The sequence below is a fragment of the Ursus maritimus genome, unplaced genomic scaffold, assembly GCF_017311325.1.
Source record: "Ursus maritimus isolate PB19 unplaced genomic scaffold, ASM1731132v1 scaffold_3, whole genome shotgun sequence".
Lineage (NCBI taxonomy): Eukaryota > Metazoa > Chordata > Mammalia > Carnivora > Ursidae > Ursus > Ursus maritimus.
The window spans coordinates 88,690,061-88,713,129 of record NW_024425563.1 but is presented as its reverse complement, the minus strand read 5'-3'; the positions used below and the strand labels follow the sequence as shown (position 1 = coordinate 88,713,129).

At 40.3% G+C, this 23,069-nt stretch overlaps 1 gene segment (V, D, J or C); it reads left to right on the top strand.

Moving 5' to 3' along the window:
- LOC103674700 overlaps window positions 1–20,179 on the top strand; it is a 39,922-nt gene extending 19,743 nt beyond the window's left edge. Inside the window, 5 exon segments of the C gene segment in view lie at window positions 3,068–3,131; window positions 8,668–8,997; window positions 10,519–10,647; window positions 16,967–17,014; window positions 19,581–20,179. Of these exon segments, the coding sequence occupies window positions 3,068–3,131; window positions 8,668–8,997; window positions 10,519–10,647; window positions 16,967–17,014; window positions 19,581–19,723 (714 nt within the window).
- The last annotated feature ends 2,890 nt before the right edge of the window (window positions 20,180–23,069 follow it).

Sequence of the window (23,069 nt, the reverse complement as noted above, 5' to 3'; positions counted from 1 at the left end):
ATATCAAAGAACTGGGTTTGTTTTCCAATTTGAGCTTTAATAAGGAATCTATTTTTCTATGAGAGATGGAATTCTACAGATTTCTTTTCATTCCAGGAATTTATTGTCATCAAGGAAATTATTCTCTCATTTTGCTTTGCCTCATAAAGACTAGTATTTCCAAATGGTTAAAGTGGCTTACTAAAAGGTGGAGAACACTGTTCGCATTTCTCAAATATATTTCTGTTGGCACGTTCGATTGTTCAGTTACTGAGGCATATCCTCTTTCAGAAATACAGTCCCAAACGGGTGACACCGGAGGTCTGGTGTGCGTGAGAACAGAAGGGCTTTTCCTTTGATCCATTTCTGAGCAGTTTCACACACTTGAGCACCTGGAAATCAAAACCTCTTAATACTTGAACATTTTCCTGGAAATTTAGAGAAGTCGTTGGTTGACCATTAAGTCCCCATCTTCTCTCTCTCTCTCTTTTTTTTTTCTTTTTCTTGTCTTCTTTTATTTTTTTTCCCTAGCATTTCTATTCTCTATAAGCACTTTTCTGTGACTACTGCCTCCTTGGAAAACAGACATTTTTGTCAACTAATCGGAGGAAAACTTATAAAATATCAGATGTCATGAAGCCTATAATCAAGGAATTCCTAGGGAACCCAGAAGGTCAAATTGCCAGTAAAGGTTTCTACCTGCTGGCCCTGCCATGAAGCTCAGGAGAAGGCTGGCATTTTTGTAGAAGCTCTAACCAGTGTGATAACATCTAACCAGGCTGGATCAAGGTATTTGCAGAAGGAACTAGGCTCATAGTAACTTTCCTGGTAAGTAACTTTGTTCTTTTTTCATCCTATGAATGAAAAACTGATAGATGCTTTTTTAGGAAAAAAATGTGGGGTCACCTTAGCATTTGGACAGCAATTTTGCTGCTACTGACCACTGTATATGGAAACAAAACTCCTTTGTAAATGGTTTCTTACTTTCCTGCTTACAAGCAGATTATAATTCTATTTTAGACTACACACATATACACAAGTATAGATTTAGGCTTGAAATTAGATTTTTAGGACCGTGTCCATAAACCATTGGTGTAAATTAATAGTTCAAGATCCTTTCCTTGTAAATGATCTTTTAAGCGAGAAACTCTTTGATGAATACCTCTAGTATTAATAGTGCTGCTTTCTCTAATATCCTGCTAAATCTCTATGATTGCTTTTGATCTCATCTTTAACAGCAGTGCAAACAATTAACTCTTACAGGAAATGACTACAGAACATCAATAAATCTCACTTATTCTTATTACTCTAGCTCCTTAGAGGGTAGGCTGAGACTAGTCAACATTTGTACCATTGTGACTCTTAATGATATTGCCTAGAGATGGACCAGTTTAATGGAATTTGTGAGCTCAGTAAACCACTTCGGCTCAAGAGTTCATGAAAAGAGCCTGTCTGCCTGGCTTTACACACTCGTTTGTTCATTTATTGTCTCATCAAACATTTATTGAAGACAGTTTCTGTGCTGGACGCTAGAGATAAAAGGGTGAACAAGATACAATCCCAACACTCAAAAAGCTTCTAGTCTAGTGGATAAATACTCTAGATTGTGGTTTGATTGGATCTCATGGTTTTCAGCCTGTGGCTGACAGAGATACAGAAAGTCTCTTTGGCTTTCTTAATTTATCTAATACTTATGTCTTATAAAACCCATAAATTTTGTTTGGTTGAAAATTTGATCAGGTGGCCCCAAGCCATCTCATTATAGAAAATAATAATATTAGCTAATATTTATTGTGGGCCAAATACCATGTTGGATAGTTTCAATCCCTTATCTCTATAGTCAACAGCCCTGTACAGGAGATCCTCTATTCCAGTTTCACAGATAAAGAACCCGAGGCTTAGAGAAGTTCAGTTATTTGCCTAAATACACATGGCTAGTTACTGGAGAAAAGTTTTGGACCCAACAGAGACTTGTTTGTTCCAAAGTGCATTGTCTAGACCATTATATGTAGAAACGTTAAGCCATATTTTTTAATTCTGAAAATATTCTGTAGCCTGACCGTTTGTGTCATCTCTTCAGTTGAATGTTAACTAGTAATAGGTCATAACTTGTATTACTACTCATGTTAAAAACACTGCTTCTGCTTCTAAGTATGATATTCAAATTGCCGCTCTTCCCCGGAAAGATCGAGTAAGTCATATTGAATACACATTTATTATATTCTCTCAGTGTGATACTTAAGAGTATTTCTATAAAATGACAAGTCCTTCTGACACCGTTCTATCCAACCTTCTTTCTGTATTGGCGTCAGATTTGCCGGAAATATGGAAGCAGACAGAAGAACGGGAGCAGTTGTCCTACATGCAGGACTCAGCTGCAGGACTCAGAGCTGCATTTGCACTCCTGCTGGGCCAGCTGCAGAGAGACCAAGCCAAACAGGATCCTCTGATGAGCAGCTCAGGATTGTAAGTCAATGCCCTGGAAACTGTTGGGGAATTTCAAATCCAAAAGAGCAGTCTCCCAGGAATAAGTAAGTTAAGAGATCATCATTAAGATTTCAGACTCCGTAACAACTCGTCTGGCCCACTCTCAGTGGGAACTGGATTGTGGAAATAACTTATTTTATAATCAAACCAGATACTCATCCTTCAATATATAGAAAAATCAAATTCTAGACAAACATTAAATATTCATTTATTAAATAATCAATTATATTATTTTTATTTCTGTCCTCTTGAAAAATTATAGAAATAATAACAGTAAAGTACACTCCAGGAAAAGAACTGATATGATATGTGAAAACCTTTCAAGAAAAAAGATGTAGAAGGTTCAGGAAATGGTGAGGAAAGGTCAAATCAGATTCTCCGATGCGTGTGAGTGAGATGGGAAAGGCAGAACCAATCTGTCCAGCCAGACAGGGTCAGTTCATCTATTCTTGACTATGATCATATCTAATGTGATTTTGCTGGAGCTTTACCTTTGTTTAATGTGGGCAAGGCCCACTTTTTTTATTTATATAAATATTGAGAAACTATGGGCACAATTTTGTAAGGGGCAGAAAGGAAGATTTCTGTAAAAGCTTTTCAGACGGTGTAATTGTATGACTGGAACAACAAAGTGTTTGGTCCCGGCACACACCTCAGGGTTACAGGTAAATACTCTTTAATTCTTCTGTATAAGTAGGGAGGGACGGCAGGTTTTGCAGGGGCTGCAGGCTATGTGCTTCTGCTGGCTCAGAATTCCAAGATTTCATCCAACTTGGGCACAAATAGCATTGGGATCCTTGGAGAACTTGGTGACTCTGTCCCAGTCCTTTGAGTAGTTGCTGCCCGAGCTGGCATGGGGGACATTAACAAGAAGCTAACTGACAAGAGAAACTGGGAATACCTAAGGGGTGGAGATGTTAGGTCCCTTTGGGATTTCTGTGTTGAAAGATTTGTAAAGAAATTTGTGTCTCTTATTTATTTGATTCTGGAAATAATCAGTGGAGAAGAACGGACCAAAATTTGATAAACTTGTCATGTGTCAGAAGGTGATTCATATCAGGTCCCGACATACTTAACTGTGCAAACATATCTAAGAATGTCATAAGCTGGTAAATTGTTCATTCTTCATTAGCGTTAGAGATGAAATTTTGCCTGGATGAGGGAGAACATCTCACAGGGATGTTTGTAGCAGGCTAGATCTAGTCAAATAGAAGTTTTCAAAGAAGTTTCACAAAGCAGGTAAAACTTTGGAAAAATAAGAGAAATGATTGATTTTGGTTTCCTTAAAGGTTATGATCCCAGGCACAAACAAATTCATAAACCAAAAAGCAACTTTCTGGTCTTCTTTTTTCCCCACTGACTACAAACTCAATATAAATTCTAGCAGTGCAATTAAATAATGGCGACACTGTTCTAATTCAAGAGGTCTTGAATAATAATTTTTAGGAGAGTGAGGTACAGAGAAAAATGTGGATCGTGATTCTGGATCTATCACTTTCTGTATAATCATCCTTCAAAAAATAAATTTTGAGTCACTGCTTATTGCTTTCTTAAAATTATAAAAAATAATACATGCCCAGTATAGAAAAAATTGGAAAGTAGAAAAAACAAAGAAAAAATTACAATTGTATCTGACGCTTATTACTGTTAACATTTGCTGTATTTCCATCCATTCATTCTGTCCATGTAACAACCGTTTCAAGTGGACAAGATGAGGACTTCGCAAATTTAAGTATGGAAGTAGCTATGACATAGGTTGTGACATGTAGGTGATTAAAAAGGTCAATTCTGTAGATTTCAAATAATCACCTATTGGCGTACTTTATGAATCAGGAGTACAGAAAAATGGATTAATTATGATCTAGTCTACAGGTCACTTTAAAACAATTAGTCAACATTTGCAAAATAGTTTCAATTTCTAAGACTCATTGTTACATGTTTCTAAAAATAATGAGAATGTAATAAGCATTTCCTGAAGTACTGTTACCTGAGCATACGATGATCTCTCGTTTTCAGGGGAAACATCTGGATGTAAAAGAGGAGGGTTTTACAACTTGAATATATACAATTACACTGATACGCATGTGAAGTCAAATATTCACTTGTATTATTTAGTATATTCTTTGGGTTATACCTACAGATTAAAAATTATATCATACACATTTCACTTGATAAATACTGCTTTTTTTTCCTCTCATTTCACTAAATATTTTATTCAGACTCTTCCCATGAATATAAAATGTATAATCTAAGGAAAATTGCTGAATCATTGCAAGGTCTGGGTGTCTGTTCTGGGATCCTCCTATGATGACGTCACTGGATATTTTATGAGAACAGACAATTACACACTTATGAAATAAAAGCATTTTTTTCCATTTATTCTGTCATCATATGTACAACATAAGCGTTAAAGTATAGAGACTTTAGTCTCAGGTAATATTTACCAAATCCTCATTAAACTTTTCTTGTCTTCTACCAGCGCTACCTCTAAACTGGATTTAATTGAGTTTATTTCAGGTCGATATCCTGTCCAGGCAGTATTGTTTGTTCGAAGTAGAGTATTGGAAGAGAAATCAGAGGTTGCCCCCGCTGAAACATAAGGCAAACTTTATTTCATGAGGCATAATTTTGGGAACAAAAACTTCACCTTATGTTCTAGAATTTCAGTGTGTTTAAATTCTGCATATTTTGCATCTATATTGCGGAGTGGGATTTGCAAATATCTTCTCCCATTTTTCATGTCACCTTCGAGGTAGACCTGACTAAAATATCAAGCTCTGGGGCAGAAAAAGAAACAAGGTTTAACGCACGAACTCTTTCTCATTTATTTATACTGCCTATTTCCGAAATCTATTTGAGAAGACCTAAAAAAAAATACACAAGTAGATTTAGGCCATGTGATAAAAATAAAAGATCAAAAGCACTAAGGAAAGCAGAAGAAAAAAGGCCTGCGATTTTCTAACAAGAAACACAGAGTAAAATTTTATGTTCAAAGGGAGGAGAAAAATGTAGTGCAGTACGTAGGTTTTATTAGCTGAGCACACCAAGTTTTCAAGTATGTTATGTTTTTGTCACCATAAAATGAGAAAAGGACTGCAATGCATGAGTCCTTTAGGAGAAATGTGAAGAGAAACCGTGGGCATTGGCTTCCACATCCACTTTATAAAATGGAAGAAATGGTCTTTAACAAACACGTTTCATGCTCCCACTGCATCATTACTATGGGCACCATGACATTTAATGTCATTCACAGATGATGGCCTTCAGCAGTCTTGGTCAGGCAGGTGACAATCTAGTGATTTAACGTGATAATAGAAGGTTTGCAGGATCAGCCAACTGACCATTGCTCTAGTCATTCTGCCATGAAGACCCACTGTAGGAGTTTCAAGGCAAACTTGGACAATTATTCTCTGGCCTCAGTTTCCTAATCTATAAGCTGGGATAACAGTATGTATCCAGTAATGGTCATATAAAAATTGAATGAGAGACTGTGAGTAAAGTACTTGGCACATTGTCTAACACATAAGAGGTGCTTCAGAGCTACTGCCCTTTCGAACAAAAGCAAGCATTATATGCAGAGTGGAGAGTGGTTTGTAGCCAATCATATTGACGGAGCAGAAATCCTCCAGGAGAGTCAGCTCGACTTGTAACTGCCCCAGTGGAAAGTTACCTTACTGTCCACCGATACACAGAAAACTTGAATTTAGCATTTGTTTCTGTTCAGTGGATTTTTCCCTCCCTTGGCAACAAAAATGATATTAAACTGTGTGGGTTTTTTGTGGGGTTTTTTTGTATTTTTGTAGTTCTTTTCTGTATGTTAATCTTAATCCTTTATGTTAATTGATATCATCTCTAAAACCAACAAATTTGAGCTTCCTATGTGTATTTAGTAGAAAAATAATTAAGCTTTTAAAATACAGTTAGAAAGTACTTAGAAATATAGTTAGAGATACAGTTAGTACTTGTAAATATACTTAGAAAGTCTTGAATTTGAAATTCATATTTACATATGAAATAGCTATAATTATTTACTTAATAAAAGAAAAATGAGAAGAATAAAATAAAGAACTTTGGAATCAAGATGAACATCCAAGTTTGAAATATCATGCTTAGATGAAAATGTGGTGGCATTTGGTTAATTTATATAGAATTCATACTGTTTCATTTTCATAAGAAAACTCAGGCAATTCATCTCCATGTTTTATTATGAATGTATATAAATGGATTTGAAGAACATATTTATTTTGTAAACTGATTTCCATTTTATGCATCCATAAAATGATTTGAGCCATAAAAAACAGTTAATATATTTTTAAAAAGAATGTTGAGACAAAAATCATGTAATATAATCACCCCAAATTAGGCACTCATATATAATCAAGTTCCCTATTTAATGCTCAGTTAATTATCACATTGAGAAAGTTATGGAAGTTCGAGATTCATTCTACTCAGAAAAGAATGAAACTTCAGGAATCTAACTAAGGAAAAGGGACAGGAGGTAAGCATAGTGTCTTACTGTACAGAAATTTTCTTTTACAATGATGAATCAGAAATATTCCTATGGAAAAGCAAACTTCCCAAGATGAAAACTAGATTATTTAATGTATTGAGAAGAGGCTAAAATTATATAAATATCATGTACAATTAAAACATTAACTTTGTTTCAAATAACATACTTTTAAATTAAAAACAAAGTAGATCGTAGGAGAAATAACAGTGTCTTACTATTATTATCAATAAAATACTATTGCCCTACAAGCAAGATGTACAAAGTTAAAACAAACACATTATGATCTAATTCTATTTACAGCATGAGTAAAAACTCATCATTGCTTGCTTACTGATTTAGTGTAAAAATCAGGAGCTTTGCTACACACAGAAATTCTCAAGAATATTTTTCCCTTTTCTTCTCAAAAGAGAAATCCAATTCTTCTTTTCTCAGGAAATGCCTATTTAATTATTATTCTAACTCCAAGCTAGTCGAAAATGAGTAAAACATTTATGTTTCAGCTGGTAATCAAATTGGAATGGTTTCTACTATTTCTACTAAATTAACAATAAATGTATAATTTGGTAACATTCCAGCATTCAAGTGACACGCCCTTGAAAACCGTGATGTTTCATTATATATTTTGACGTATGTCTGCAAGAAATCCTGGAACCATAACTTTAAACATTACACCAGTTACATAGAACTTTATTCAGCAGGTGGAATCAAAGAAAATTGAGGGGTACTACAACAAATTCAGCAGACTTGTAGGGCAGATTCAAATTTGGGGAGAGGTGCTGAGTCAAAATATGGTGTCTTCTTCGTCGTGCTTCAACTTCAAATGAAATTCCAATATAAAATGAGCTTTTAGTGAACATGTTCTTTTTCTTTTTTTTTTTAAGATTTTATTTACTTATTTGAGAGGGAGAGAGAGAGAGCACACAAGCAGGGGGAACAGTGGAGGGAGAGGGGAAAGCAGACTCCCCACTGAGCAGGAAGCCTGGCACAGGGCTGGATCCCAGGACCCCGGGATCAGGACCTGAGCCAAAGACAGACACTCAACCTACTTAGCCACCCAGGAACCCCACTTTTAGTGAACATTTTTAAAGCAAAACTAAATTGCGATCAGTGCATTATTTGATAAGATTAAAATAAGAACATATCTGAAAATAATAATTTTTTTAAGTAAAAGTTTTGGGAATATTGCCACTTTGCTTCTAAATTCAAATCATTTCAAATAATTTGGAGGTGCAACTTTAAACATTGCCCTAATCAAAATCCTAGCATGGTTCAGTTGTAAGAGCAAGATGTTCTATAAAATCAGAAATCAAAGAGAAGACCTCCAGTATCAGAAGTGGACATGGGATCCATATTTGAAGCTAAAAGTTCAACTTGATAGATTGTCAAGTATGCCTGGAAATAGATTCCCATTCAAACAAGGGACTATGTTTTGTTTAAAATTATTACACTACTTAATCCAGGCCTGCCACTGAATAGCGGTGACTTTGGGCAAGTTACAAAACCTCTTGAGCTGCTTTTCCCATGGAAACTAAGAAACTAAGCATCTCATAACCCACTGTGGATGAAAAGCTCTGGTAGGCACTAATTCTATAACAACCTTTCCTTCTTTTTACTATATGCTAGGTGTTTCCAAACCCTACTATGTTTGTGTTTCTCTCAGGTTTTAAATGTCATTCCATTTTCTCCCACAGATAAAAGTCCTAATGAAGACATTTCCCCCAAGCCCACGATTTTTCTTCCTTCAGTTGCTGAAAAAAGACTCCATGATGCTGGAACATATCTTTGTCTTCTGGAGGATTTTTTCCCTGACATTATTAAGATAGATTGGCAAGAAAAGGATGGCAAAAGAATTCTGACATCCCAGCAGGGAGACACCATGAAGACTAAGGACACATACATGAAATTCAGCTGGCTGACCGTGACTGGAGCGTCCCTGGATAAAGACCACAAATGTATCGTCACACATAAAAATAATAAAGGAGGGGTTGATCAAGAGATTCTGTTTCCTTCAATAAAAAAAGGTATGTTATAAACATAATTATAACCTCCCAGAACCCTTATTTTCAGAGGGAATATCTTACCTTTCCTGTGGTTTTAATGGAAAACAAACAAATAGACACCTTCTTTTAATGTTACTTTTAACGGTAGCATAAATGTCCTATATCCCCATTAAATTAAATTAGTACGAGCTTTGGAACATACCAAGAAAAAGAAAGAGACAAATTCCCTTACCCTTTCCTGTCTCAGTTTCCTCATTCAAAATATGAAGGTCACAGTGATGTGTCTGAAGGTCACTGTATGGGTTAAATGAAACAATACACATGAAAGCGTGGGCAACCTCACACCGCATAAACGCTCAAGAAGAGAACCCCCTTGGATGATCTTACTTGATCAGGAAGTAAGAACAATTACACATCTTTCAGGAATGTTCTACTCAGCAGTCAAGTCCCTCTCATTTCAATCTTGCTCTACTCAAAGTATAACCCATGAACATGAGTTACAAGGAACAAAATGCTTTTCATTTGATGGACCCAGATCACAGCTCAACCAAAATAGTAATGTGGTTGCTGAGGTTTTAGTATGGTCTTGGGTTTCTCAGATTTGAATTTTACATACCGCTCTAAGGTGAAATTGGTAAGTAAAGATTGGGTGAGGCTACTGTCCACAAACATTCTTCCATTCTACACAGTGAATGTATTTCTTACCACTGGTAAATGCGGCTCAGCAAACACTATTGCGGTCCTAGTGTGTGCCGGGCCTGGAAGGGAGAAGGAGAAGACCTACAGTAGAGAGAATATACTTTTCCCGACCACTCAGGGTCAGTCATGTTTCAGGCATGGTGACCCAAATGAACCTCATTGGGGCAGACCCTGGTCGTATTCAGACAGTGTGGGCAAACGGCTGAATGTGCCCTGGCCCCGCTGTGAGCCAGTAACTCACTAGCTCAGAAGTCAAGTCCTGAGCATGAACCTCACAGACCAAGGCCCCAGAGGGCCCCTAAGAAGAAACCAGTTTGTACTTTTCCCTGTGGTTCACAAGAACTTTTTAATCAGTGGGGAACAAACACATAACAAGACCTGTGAAGAGCTTTCTGGACACAAGTCTAAATTTCTGAAATCTTCACCTTTGGGGTCTGTTAAAACAAAAACCACAGACCTAAATGGCAACACTTAGCTTAAGTCCCCAAGTCACTAAACCAAAACTTAACACCTAACCCAAGTGCAATGTCAACCCCCACCCCCACCCCCGGAACAGTGACCTTTAACCAGTCAACATGGGGATTTCCTGATGCACTAAGGAGTTTACTGATTGACTCCTTCCATTCCCCTTTGGAGGGCAACCTTGCTGTAAACAATGGATTCTTTGCTAATAATTTCCTTTTCTCCACTCCCTCTCTATTTTTAATAACATTTCCTCTGCTGTAGTCTTTTGGAGCTCTCCTCTGCTTGTTAGATATGCTGCCCGACTCATAAGTCCACTGATGAGTACAGTTGTTAGATCTAGAACATTTATTTACTTGGTTGAATTTTTGTATTTAACAGGTTTGGTGGCAATGATGGGATCCAAAGTGGACTTTCAGGGGCATCCAGAGACAAGGGCACCCAAGACAGGGGTGGTTACTGTGAGCCCACTGAGGTCGCTGTCTCTCTCACCATTCTCAAGGGCTATCGGTGAGTGCTTCTTGTTTCTAAGCTCCACTCTCTGCCTCTGGGCTCCTGATGTACTTGGCTTTCCTACAGGTGGGTCAGCTCGGGCTGGCAGGTTTTGCCCAGAGCCTAGTCGAGCGGGCACATTTGTAGGAGCCCAGCTGAACTGTCAGAAGGGTCTCCCCGAAGCCAAGCCTCTTACCTTTCAGACCAAGTTCCCCAGGTGGAAATCTCAGCAAGGCTCCAGGAGAACTGTCGGCGGTGCACACAGAGCTTTTTTGAGACCAGGACGCAGTAACATCTCTGAGATACCACCCATGCACTCGTGTGCATGTCACCGTTTGTCTTGGTTCATCTAGGTAAAGGCTACTGCTAACAGGGGTCTCAGAAACGGGAAAAGCGCAAAAACCTTTTAAAGGCTTTCAAAATACTCACCACCTTAGGAACAGTCCTGTGATAGTACAAGTTTGTCGGGGAATGGGTTGGATCAGCACTAGGTCACCCATCGGTCTCAAGAAAACTTCCCTGCAAGGTGCTACTCTGGAAAACAGACACAATTCCTAACTCAGGGCACATCCCTTACAGGTGTTAGTTCTGCTCCAAGAAGCCCAGAATTTTAGCTAATGGGATCCTTAAATTCTAAAGAGTCAAGTGCACCACATTCTACTAGACCTGCTTATTTTACTTCTAAGAACCGTAGTTCCAGAAGTTACAGATATCAAGCAAAAATGGCAAAATCTTACTAAGCTTGTTTTGTGTCCTGAGGACCTGGCTTGGTAACCATCAGATTGGAGACCCCAAGTAAGGCTGGAAAGAAATGTGTCTACACCTTATTTGTGACTACTCATGGCTGGAGAAAAGTGTGGGTTAACTCCATTCAACTCTAGGGTCCCATGGAACTTCCACCAGTCCTCTGGGGAATGACAACCTAGAAATACAACGACATAATGAGGAACTTTTCAATTAGATAAGATCATTTGAGAAGTGCACTTAAAAGCAAGGGTTCTCCAATTAAACAAGATGGGACATCTCTGTTAATCGGCAAGCAGAAGCCTCCAAAAGGTTTTAAAATTCAAAGGTAGTTTCATCGAAACATTTACTGCAAAGGCTAATGAGAAATTAACGTTGGAAGAGGTACATAAACAAAAGACTATAAAACTGACATAAGTCCCCCTGCTCCCCCTTTGCTCCTCTGAGCACTCATTTTTGTCTGAATTTTTTCCACTCTGAAAAGACTATGCAGCCATAAACAGAAGTCTGCCAAGTTCATGGCCTTAGAGACACCCCCATATCCGCCTTCAAATGTGGGCTCCCAAATGAGCCCCTCCCAGAGTTGATGAAACTGGGTGGTTTCTGGCAAACTGGCACATTGTTCCCTTACAGCCAAGTGGAAATTCTGGTAAATAACAGGGCCTACAGAAGGGGTCCTGAAAAACTGGCCAAAGCCAGGGAGGGTGGAAACCCTCAGAGGAATCAGGTCCTTCTGAATCTCTCTGTTCACCTTGCCTTGTCCAGAGAGGAAATAAAATTTCACATTGTCCCACCTTTCCAAATCCAGACCCATTGCTATTGATCCTTTCTCTGGCAGAGATGGCCATTGTCTTCCTGTTGGTGGCATCCCGCATGACTGCTCTTAGCTTTCTGCCCGCCAGGGACATGCGGCCGGTTGGTTCTTCCTTTGGCTCTCACTGTGAGTGACTCTGGATCTCGGAGAGTGATATCCTTTGCACCTCTTTGAGGACCCGTCATACACCCCAGGGAAGTTCTGGTGCCAGAAATCCTTAAAATCAAACCTACGCACCCAGAGGGAAGGAAGCACTTTGAGGCTCATGTGCTTGGATCGGTTGGAGCAACGTGTGATGTCATTTCACGTAAATTCGGGTCTTTGAGAAAACAAGAGCAACTGTCCTCACAAAATTTAACAGAACTAGAAATGCAGCCCTTGAGGCAATTTGGAGTCCACCTAATCCTTTACCCTTCCCCAAACTTCTCCTATTTATGGAAAAGGGCTTATAAATACTGGCTTTAGAAAAACAAAGTCCTTCTTGGAGGAACTAGCTTTCTTTCTCTGAACCATGAGAGACTATGGACTCTGGGAAACAAACTGAGGGCTTCAGAGGGGAGGGGGTGAGGGAATGGGATAGACTGGTGATGGGTAGTAAGGAGGGCACGTATTGCATGGTGCACTGGGTGTTATACGCAAGTAGTGAATCATCGAGCTTTACATCAGAAACTAGAGATGTACTGTATGGTGACTAACATAATATAATTAAAAAATAAAATTAAAAAAAATAAAGTTAAAAAAATAAAAATAAATTTTAAAAAATCTTAAAAAAATAAAGTAAAATTTTAAAAATAAATAAATAAATAAATGCCAGAATTTCAAACTCCCTAAAAAAAATAAATAAAATAAAATAAAATAAAATAAAATACAAACTGTTAAAGGGCTCTTGTACCTAACCTCTAGCAGTCTCCTTAATCATTTCAGGGACACATACAAATCTGTACATTTTCTCCAGACATGTTAGTGACTCTAGGGTCCGTGCAGAGGCCTGTGTGTCCACAAATATACATTGTCAGTGTGAGATATTTTTCTCTTTGGATGGTATTGTCAACATTAATTTCTTTTTTTTTTTTTTAAGATTTTATTTATTTATTCGACAGGATAGAGACAGGGAACACAAGCGAGAGAGGGAACACAAGCAGGGGGAGTGGGAGAGGAAGAAGCAGGCTCATAGAGGAGGAGCCTGATGTGGGGCTCGATCCCATAACGCCGGGATCACGCCCTGAGCCGAAGGCAGACGCTTAACCGCTGTGCCACCCAGGTGCCCCCTCAACATTAATTTCTAAAGAGCTCTATAGCCTTGGTTTGAAGATGAGCACTTGAAAGGATTGGGCATTCTAAAACTCTCAGAAAGATTAGAAACTAACCCAAATGTGTTTCAATATCATATTGTGGGACAAATATTTGGTTGTTGGTTTAAGTAAAATAGATTTATCTTAAGAGTTATTTATCTTAAGAGTTATTATCCCTTTGTGGGACACAAAGGCAAAAGAGTGACATTCCTCTAGGAACTCAGCTGCCTTCACGTTAATACTTTGCTTAAGGCTAAAAGTAATCTTAGCCTGATAACCTCTCGCCGCCCCCCCAAACCCAATCCTGTGAGTCTACTTGAACATATAAAAATTCCTTTGGAGATTTCCTTTATCTATACCCTCAAGATGTATGTTGGCACTCATCCCCCAAGCATATGACCCAGGGATACACATCTGAAGGTTCTCACGACTGAGGTATTATTAGACAGTAGTAAATGACCATTTCCTAACAACAGCTAACCCTCTCAAGGTCCTGGAAACCTTGCTTCCAAAATTACTTAGAGACTTAGGCTACCCCTAATCCCCTCCCATCATGAAAGTATATAATTGGCCACACTTCATGACCCCAGCACAACCCTTTCTACCCTTAGGTCCTGTAAAGCATACAGTGCTTGAATAAAACCACCTTTTTTGCACCAAAGACATCTCAAGAATTTTTTCTTGGCCGTCAGCTCTGGACCCCAACACTTCAAATCACATCATTATCAGCACTGAAGTTAAAAACCTTTCATGTGCTTGGGTTTACTATTACTCCAATAAGTAGGTTGGACCTCTTCTACAAAATATTAAAAGAAATCGTTTGAGGAAAATGACAGACTTTGATGTTTCATAAAGTTTTTTTTAAAGTTTTTTAATTGCAGTTAGTTAACATACAGCGTTATATTAGTTTCAGGTGTACAGTATAGTGATTCAACACTTTCATACATGCCCCTGTGCTCATCAGGACAAGTGCCCTCCTTAATCCTGATCACCTTTATAACCCATCCTCCCCCACGTCTCACCAAGGTTTTATGGGTAATCTCTGCAAAACTGCTAAGAACCATTAAATTGAATATGATGTGGTTTGGAGTGTTGGGGTTTGGACTCAATGGCTAAGAAAGAATTCTTGAGTTGTCTTCGTGCAAAAAAGTGGTTTTATTAAAGTACAGGGACAGAACCCGTGGACAGAAAGAACTGCTGCACCTGGATTGTGAGAAGCAACTGATTATATACAACGGAGTTTGGGGAAGTCAAGACAAGGGGAAGTTTCCAAAAGGATTTTCATATGTTGAAGAAGACTCACAGGAAACTGGAGGCCTGGCTGTTGTCAAGCTAAAGTTGTATTCCCCCCTCCCCCACCCCACTCCCGGACAGCAGGCATTAACATTAAGACAGTGGGGAGTTCCTTTGAGGGGTATTACACTCTGCCTGCCTCAAGTATCTGTCAGTGGGCTGCAGGAAATTTAATTTTATCTACATTTCTTTGCCTTTGCTCCCTACATCAAATATATGGAAATAAAACGAGAAACTTTAAATATATTTTAAAATAGTCTCCCAAATCTTTTTGGTAACCTAAAACCTTAAAATTCTGCTGAGTTAGGTCAAATGTTAAATTAAGTTACACTCACTAAATATCTAGAGGATAAAATATTAAATTATTAGTTAATGAACATGGGTTTATCTACTTTCGGTTTCCTTATGGCAGAGAAACTAAAGATAAATTTGGGAGTGTTTGTAAATGTATTTTGTGCTTTACTAAGTGATTGTTTTATGAAGAAGCACACATTTCTAGAACTTTTGAAATGTATTCATGAATTTGCGCATCTAAGGAATGCTGGTATAACTGTTCACAATTGTTTACTTATTAGCTTTCATTAAAAATGAAGATTTTGGGGGTGCCTGAGTGGTGCAGTTGGTTAAGCTTCAGACTCTTGGTTTCTGCTCAGGTCAAGATCTCATGGGTCTTGATGGAGCCTGCCTGCATTGGGCTGTGGGCTCAGTGGGAGTCTGCCTGAAGATTGTCTCCCTCTCTCTGTCTCTCATTCTTTCCCTAAAAATAAAACCAAAAACCAAACCAAATCAAAAACACAAAAAAACTTTGCAACTCTATTTTCTGGAATCCCACCATCAGTGATCTTTTTAAGGATTTTTTTTTTTTTTTTGGTATATATGTTGGGCTTTTTTTGTTGTTTTTATTTTTTTTTTTTAAAGATTTTATTTATTTATTTGACAGAGAGAGAGACAGCCAGCAAGAGAGGGAACACAAGCAGGGAGAGTGGGAGAGGAAGAAGCAAGATCCCAGCGGAGGAGCCCAATATGGGGCTCGATCCCAGAAAGCTGGGATCACGCCCTGAGCCGAAGGCAGACGCTTAACAACTGAGCCACCCAGACGCCCCTGTTTTTTTTTTTTTAAACACTACAGATAAATATAGCCCTCACCTCAGGTTTTATATATTCAGATAGGTATAAATGTGATTTGACCTGTCACTGTATCCTTGCAAAGAAGTGCACTGAAACACTGAGACTCTAATAAAAAGGTGACTTGCTAAGAACAATTAAAATATCTGGAAAAGATGATGTCTGAGAGCCCACAATGGTGGAGTTATATTCTATGTCTATGGATTGCTTTACAAGGGACTTTCCACGTGCTCTGGGTCATCTAAACCCCTACAATGGTCATTTGGGTGCTGGCTCTGCCCCTTGCTGGTATGACTCTTGGCAAGTTACTTGGACTCTTTCTGCCTTATTTCCTCTTGTCTAACATAGAGTCCTCAAAATATAGCTCACATGATTGTCACTGGTGGATCAGATGACTTAATACACCTGAACCTTCCCCATAGTGTCTGACACAGTAATAATCGCTCAATAAGTACTGGCTTTCATTTGGTTTCTTATCATGTCTACAAATACCACCCACCATTCCAAAAATCATGTGTAGGAATTGGGGACCCTGGGGCGTGCATGATTTGGAAGCTAGGGCTGCTTTCTTTGCTTAGATGGGAAATTTACCTAAAATAGACTCCTTCCAACATGTAAGATTCTGCGGTGGATTCTAGGATTGGATGAATTTATTTTGGTAACAACCCTTCCTGTTGGTGGCAGGTATTGAGGACCAAACAGCAGCCCCTGTTTCTGGCTATTTTTTTATTGAACAAGTATTTATAGATCACCCACTGTGCGGCACGCTCTGTGCTGAACACAGAAGGAAAACAAGATCTTAGATATTATCCTCCACTTGTGAGAAAAAAAATGCATCCTTCATGACCTTCAAAATCTTCGTGTGCAGAAATGCAATATATGAACCAATCTACTGAATTACATAGAAGCAGACTGACCATTTCTGGAATTGTGGGGCTTATATTTCTAATGCCTCTCTCCTCTTTGCTGACAAATTATATCTATCTATCTATTTATCTATCTGCAAAACAGACACACATCAAATAATGGATATGAACAACTGAATAATATCTGCTCTCATTTCTTTTAGAGCGCACTGCGATTAACTTCACAAAAGATTCTCTGAAAGAGGAGAAAGGTAAGTGTCTATGTTTGCCTTTATGTTATGTCATAGCATTTTTTCTGTTGGGGTTCCTGTAGAGCATGAAATCAGCCATAATAGCTGGCTCGCTAAAATGTAACACAGAGGCCGCGGAGGGCAGGGAAGGTTTCGGAGAAGGGCCTACGCCTTTGGAATGCCGAGGTCTGTGTGGCCACTCTGCCCTTGGAATGCCGCGGGGAGTTGCCTTCGCGAAGCTTTCCTAGCCCAAACTGTCGCCTGTGATCTAAGAGGTGTAGGCATTGTCCCCTGGGCTATGTTTAATACAACACGCCCAAATTAGCATATAGTACCTTTCAGTCCACAGATCCTCCCTGTTGCAGTACGACCCCTTGTCACGCATCAGGTGCTTGCGAAACAGTGATAAGGATTTGTGATTATCAGGAAGGACCAATAAAAGCGGGAGCAAAGAAGAGCAAAGGGTCTTCACCTCTGAGCGTTGACCCCCTTGATTATTCCTCTTTCAAGGCTAAGTTTGGAGTCATCTTTCATCCCTCGGTACAGGGATTGCTGGCCATTCCCAGGGTTTTCCTCCTATCACCTTAACTTTTGAACTTGCCTGGCTTCAGGGAGAAAGCTCAGAACGGCTGGAGCTTGCAAAATAGACTGAGCGATATTTTAAGTCAATCCATCATTTCTCAGGAGTCATCTTTGCACAGTAAAGGCTTGTTTGGGTGGGAGAGGACTATTAACTAGGGCTGCAGTGACGTCCTTTGAATTCTTTCAACAATGGACTTCTTTTTCTGCAGCCTTTGTTTCTACTGACTGAGGAAAACATGGTATCAAGTTGCTTCTAGATTTTTTTTTAAAGTCTTTGTTCTTGCCGGTAGTTAATAACATGAACTGACACTGAGAGCTTCTCATCCAGAAGGCGTTGTGCTGCACTGTGGGTGCATTTGTGTAATTCTCTTAATACTCACTGTGAAGGATTTTATTCCCATTTTACACGTGAGGGCAATGAGCTAAAATAATTCAGCCCCTTGCGCCACACCACACAGCGAGATCTGGGGCTTCAACCCAGACCATCTGAATCAAGAGTTCACACACTTACTTGGTTTTTATTCTTCCTCTAAATCCCAAAGCCAAAGCCCTGAGACAGGTGCATACATGGGGAGGGGGTGTGAACGCAGGGCTTCAAGTGCCACAGACTGGACTTAAACCCCAGTCTTTTAATTATCAGTTGCATGAATATGGGCACATTACTTACATTTTCTGAGCCAACCAGGCATAACACGAATGACGTCTCACTCAGTTACTGAAGACATAAGGTCACTATGTGGACTGTATAGCATAGGCTATCTCATTTAGCTGACACATCGTTAGTACATATGTACCAAGAAAGTGACGAGGAGCATTGACCCTGGCCCTGCTGATCTGCCCTCCATGTCCAATCTCAAGGGGCCTCTGGACCTTACCTAACGTATTACCTGGCCCAGGGCAAGGAGCTATGAGCACAGCACCACTCGATGTCCCTTTCCACGCCAGGAGCCAACAATTCTGCAGTTCTGATTCTTTGGAGGTCAAACCAGTAAGGGAAATTTCCACGGCAACAGACTTGGCCTTGTGGTTCCTTGAGTAGCCAGGCTCGCCCACCTTGGTTGTCATTATTTCTTGACATCATGTCTTTCCTGCAAAATGTCAAAGGATAATATATGCTATTGTCCTATGACATCATAGATACAATGAGAGATACTCAAGAAGGACAGGTGGATAAGCCACGACCTCCTAAAGTTTCAGAGAATTTTGATAAATCCCTTTCTTCTATTTTATATAATGCCATCTTAACAAAAACACTCTCACCCACCCCATTGTCAACACCACCAAACTTCGATAGATCGTACCATTCCTAGGGATCTCATTGAATGCATAGCATGTAATGGCTAAGATGCTTCTAAATTAGTAATTCCACCTGATATTTATGCTTAATCATTTGATGTCTTGGATACTTAGTGCATGTGGAGATGCAAAGTCCCCGAGAATATGTGATTGAGTGTCTGATTCTGGGATTGAAATCTGGCTTCTAGTACTTACTAGTGGTATAACAACAGGCAAATAATTTCTCTGATCAGTTCATTTGTAAAATGGGAATGAGTATAATAATCTCATAGGTTGTTGAAAATTAAATAAGATTAAAGCATTGCATTCAAAACTCTGAGCTAAGTGGTGGTTAGTTTGTGGTTAATGAATATTGGCTCTTAACCTTACTTAGGGACACGGTAGGGGTGAAGAAATGCTAACAACTATTTATCACCAATGCTTCTTTTCTCATTGGATTCATTCAATAAAAATGCAACTTTACCTTTTAAGACTTTGGAATGTTAGAAGTGAATTTTGCCGAGGTTGTTGATTGACTTGGCCTGCAAACTGGGTTCTGAGTTGTCTCGGTGGTGGTGGTGGTGGTGGTGGTGGTGTCCACTATCCAGCTGTGCAGATGTGAGAGTGTCACTTCAACCTGAGTAAGCAGAAATGTATGCTGTCACCTCTCTCCCATTAAAAGTCCTAGCCTTTCAAACTACACGTGAAACTCATAAATGACTTCTTTTAGCCGCCCTGCAGCTGCAGCTCACGAACACGTCTGCCTACTACACCCACGTCCTCCTTCTTGTGAAGAGCCTGGTCTACTCCGCCATCATGGCCGTCTGTCTGCTCGGGAGACCAGCGCTGTGTGGCAGTGGGACGAGTTCCTAACACATCGTGCGTGGCACCAAGGGTCCACTTTTCTCCATTGGCTATTGTCCCTAAAAGTGTCTGCTGAGGATCTGGCAGGCTTGCTTTCTGGGTTTGGGTTACTTCAGTTCACATGTGTCTCTTTCTATTGTGTCATTTCCGCAGAACAGGTTAACACACCCCTGGGCCAACAGAAACTTTCACTCTGCAACAAGAATAAATGTTGTCATGACTCAGGGGTGGGAGCAGGAGACCATCTACAGGGGCCTCAGCACCGCTCTCTCCTTAGTGTCCACCAGCCCCTCAGCCACCCAGACCCCACGCCTCCGAGCACAGCCAGCATGCAGCTTCTAGTCGTGTCCCCCGGGACTCTTTCACCAGAAAGACTTTTCTTTTACATACCTGGAAGCTGTCATCCTTGCTACCTGAACGTTGTAGTGTTTTTCATAATAGACACAATAAAAACAAGCAAAAGTCTGCGTAGGCCTCTGTGTGCTTTCACTTGGTGCAATCTGAGTGTTCAAGTAAGGGTCAGCATGACACCTGAGCCTACAATTCAGTGTTGGTTGTAATTTCCATCAGTTCCACATTTCTAATTCTTTCCTGAGTTAGTCCTTATGATGACTACTTTGGGGCACTGACCCCAGGGGAGCCACAGCCAGTGAAGGGGCCCAGGCTATTTCTCCTTCAACGGTGAACAGATTCAGACTCATTTAGTGTGAGACACTCCGGTGACGAAAGCGTAATGTCGTAGGACAGGCAGGGGTGCTCAGACCTATCCCAGTGTGTCCTGGGCACCATGTTTTCTGATCTCACAAGAATCCCATGACACCTGCACTAACACCGGAAAGTAAGGTGGTAGAGGGGTTAAGTGTTTGGACTCCGAACCCCAAGCACCAGGGTTTAAATCTTGGGTCTATAGCTACTTGAACTCTCGGTGCCACAGTTTTCTCATTTGTAAAATAAAGTGACAGTTCTTATTTCTGGAGTTGTGTGGATGAAATGAATTAATTACGCTGGGTACACGGAAGTCGTCAACAGTATTAGCATCTACTGTTGGCAGCTCTAAGTTAGAAATCATAGATAATATACCCGCCCATGCACATACACTAACACGTAGGACACTCATTTACATGTGTGTGTATATTTCTGAAACAAAGACGTAAAACAAAACGTTCAGTGGGTGGTAGGTGGGTGAAAATATAGGGGAATATATTTTTCTTCTTTTGCTAATGAATAAATTTAAAGTAAAAACCTTTATATATTAGAAATATAACAATGTCTCACTTAAAACTGGGAAAGAATTTTTGTTTATTATAATCAGTTTCAGTTTCTGTGAAACAGGTGCTTTTGGAAACCAGGTAGAGGTTCTCGTGTGGAAACAATATAAGACCCAGCAAATATAAGAAAGAGGAAATTTAATTTCCATCTACACCTGGATTTTTAGGAATTTGGAAAAACGTCTGGGCCTCTACTTAGAGATCTGGAATTGTTTCTGCACATGGAAAACATAGGAAGCACAGGGGGGAAACTAGCAAATGATGGAAAGCTGTGTGGGCTGATGTCACTACCGGAGCTCCTGGGCAGTGTCTCCCATGGCTTCCAACTCCTTAGCACCTTCCTTCCCCAACTGGACCTGGGCTGCTCTGGACGGGGAGATGCAGAGAGGGGGAGCGTGGTGGTGCAGGAGACAGTGTGGGGGGCAGGAGGGCGCTGGTGTGGTCATGGTGTTTTATATTCTCAGGCTTGTTTTGTCCACGTGCTCTGTCAAATGTGGTCGATTTGTGGAAAATGCTTGAAGTCAAAACGGCCCCTACTCGTTAGGGCTGTGTGAGTGGTGGCTTGGGTGTTGAAAGATGAAATAGGGACAGTTAAACCACAGCCAACTAGCTCACTTCCCAAAGGCCACAGCTAATGGAAGCACAGACCCATCTGCACACGCACGCTCCTGCTGTCAAACATCCTGTCAGGCTGTGGGTGAGGGTTCCCCTATTTATACCAAGTTCATTCCAGTAGCTGCTACGTGAGTTGGGGTCGTATGACCAGGACCGTGGAGATGCCGCACCCTCAGGCCACTCCGATGACACTGTTCTGAAGGAAACAGCCCGCAGACTTGTAGCACTCGGTGGTCCCCCACATTCCACCCAGATCTGCGCTTTTCCACGGCAGGTGATTTACTGAGGCTCAGACTTTCGGTCTCATTGTGTCAGTGTGGGCAGGTGACATGAGACCCGTGCCCGTGAAGCTACTAGCACAGGAGGACTGTAGACGGCACACAGCAGGTGCTTCTTTCCTCACAAGAACACAGACACATGCAGGCCCAGAGTTCATCTGTGTCATTGAATGTCATAGACTCAGTCATCTCAGTCCCTCTAAAGGGACAAATGACAGTAGAGTCCAGCTGAGCCAGGCTCAGCAGAAGACATGCACATCAGATATGTTTGATGGGGTCCAAGAGGAGGGCAGTTCAGCGATGTGAGCACCAAGAACAAGTGTCCCCACCCCCACCCTATCCAAGCAGAGTACAGAAAAGGTTCCCCGTCCTGGGACCCAATCTGTCCAGTCTTTGGGGAATCAAAACTTAATTTCTAAGATCACTGCATTAGGGTTTCACGGTCTGACTTCACAGCACATTCTCACCATGGACTTCCCTCCTCTTACTCTGTGCATGGAGCCAACTTCTGGGTGCGCCTTGGCTTCCGTGAGCCTGGGCTACATGCTACCGCTTCAGCTCAGCACGTGTGGGAAAGAGCTCTTCCTCAGGGTGATTTGTACACTGACATCCAGCTTAGGCATCCTCAGTGGGCCTGGTGTACATGTGACTCCCCTCCTGAGACAGGACATTCTGTGATCACAGCACCGAGTTCTTGAGATTTGGGTGCTAAGGCCTGAATCTGCAGACCCTCTTTGCCCCTTTCTCCACCTTAAGAAACTCTTCCTGGTGAAGCCTCAGCCTCCCACACCCCTCCTGGTGGCACTTCTGTCATTTGGTCCGTTCTCAGAACAGCACAGATGGAGCTGATCTGACCTGGACAAATGCACTTTGGACCCTGTCATGACATTCTTAGTTATTTCTTCAGGAACTATCTCTGATGAAATAATACTTGTTTTTCATTATGTCATACATACTCCCTCTAAAACTCAGGAAAAAGGTCTAAATGTGTGGGAGTAGAAGAAAAGTTAGATAATTATTGTATTTCCACTTAAAATTATATCATTTATAACAGCGTGGAAAATATATATGCTATCACGCAAAAGCAAATATATAATGAAAAAAGCTATATTCCATAGGATCATATTAAGAAAAATAAAATCCTAATTACATATGCTCAAATCAGAAAAACTTTAAGAAAATAACCAGACAACT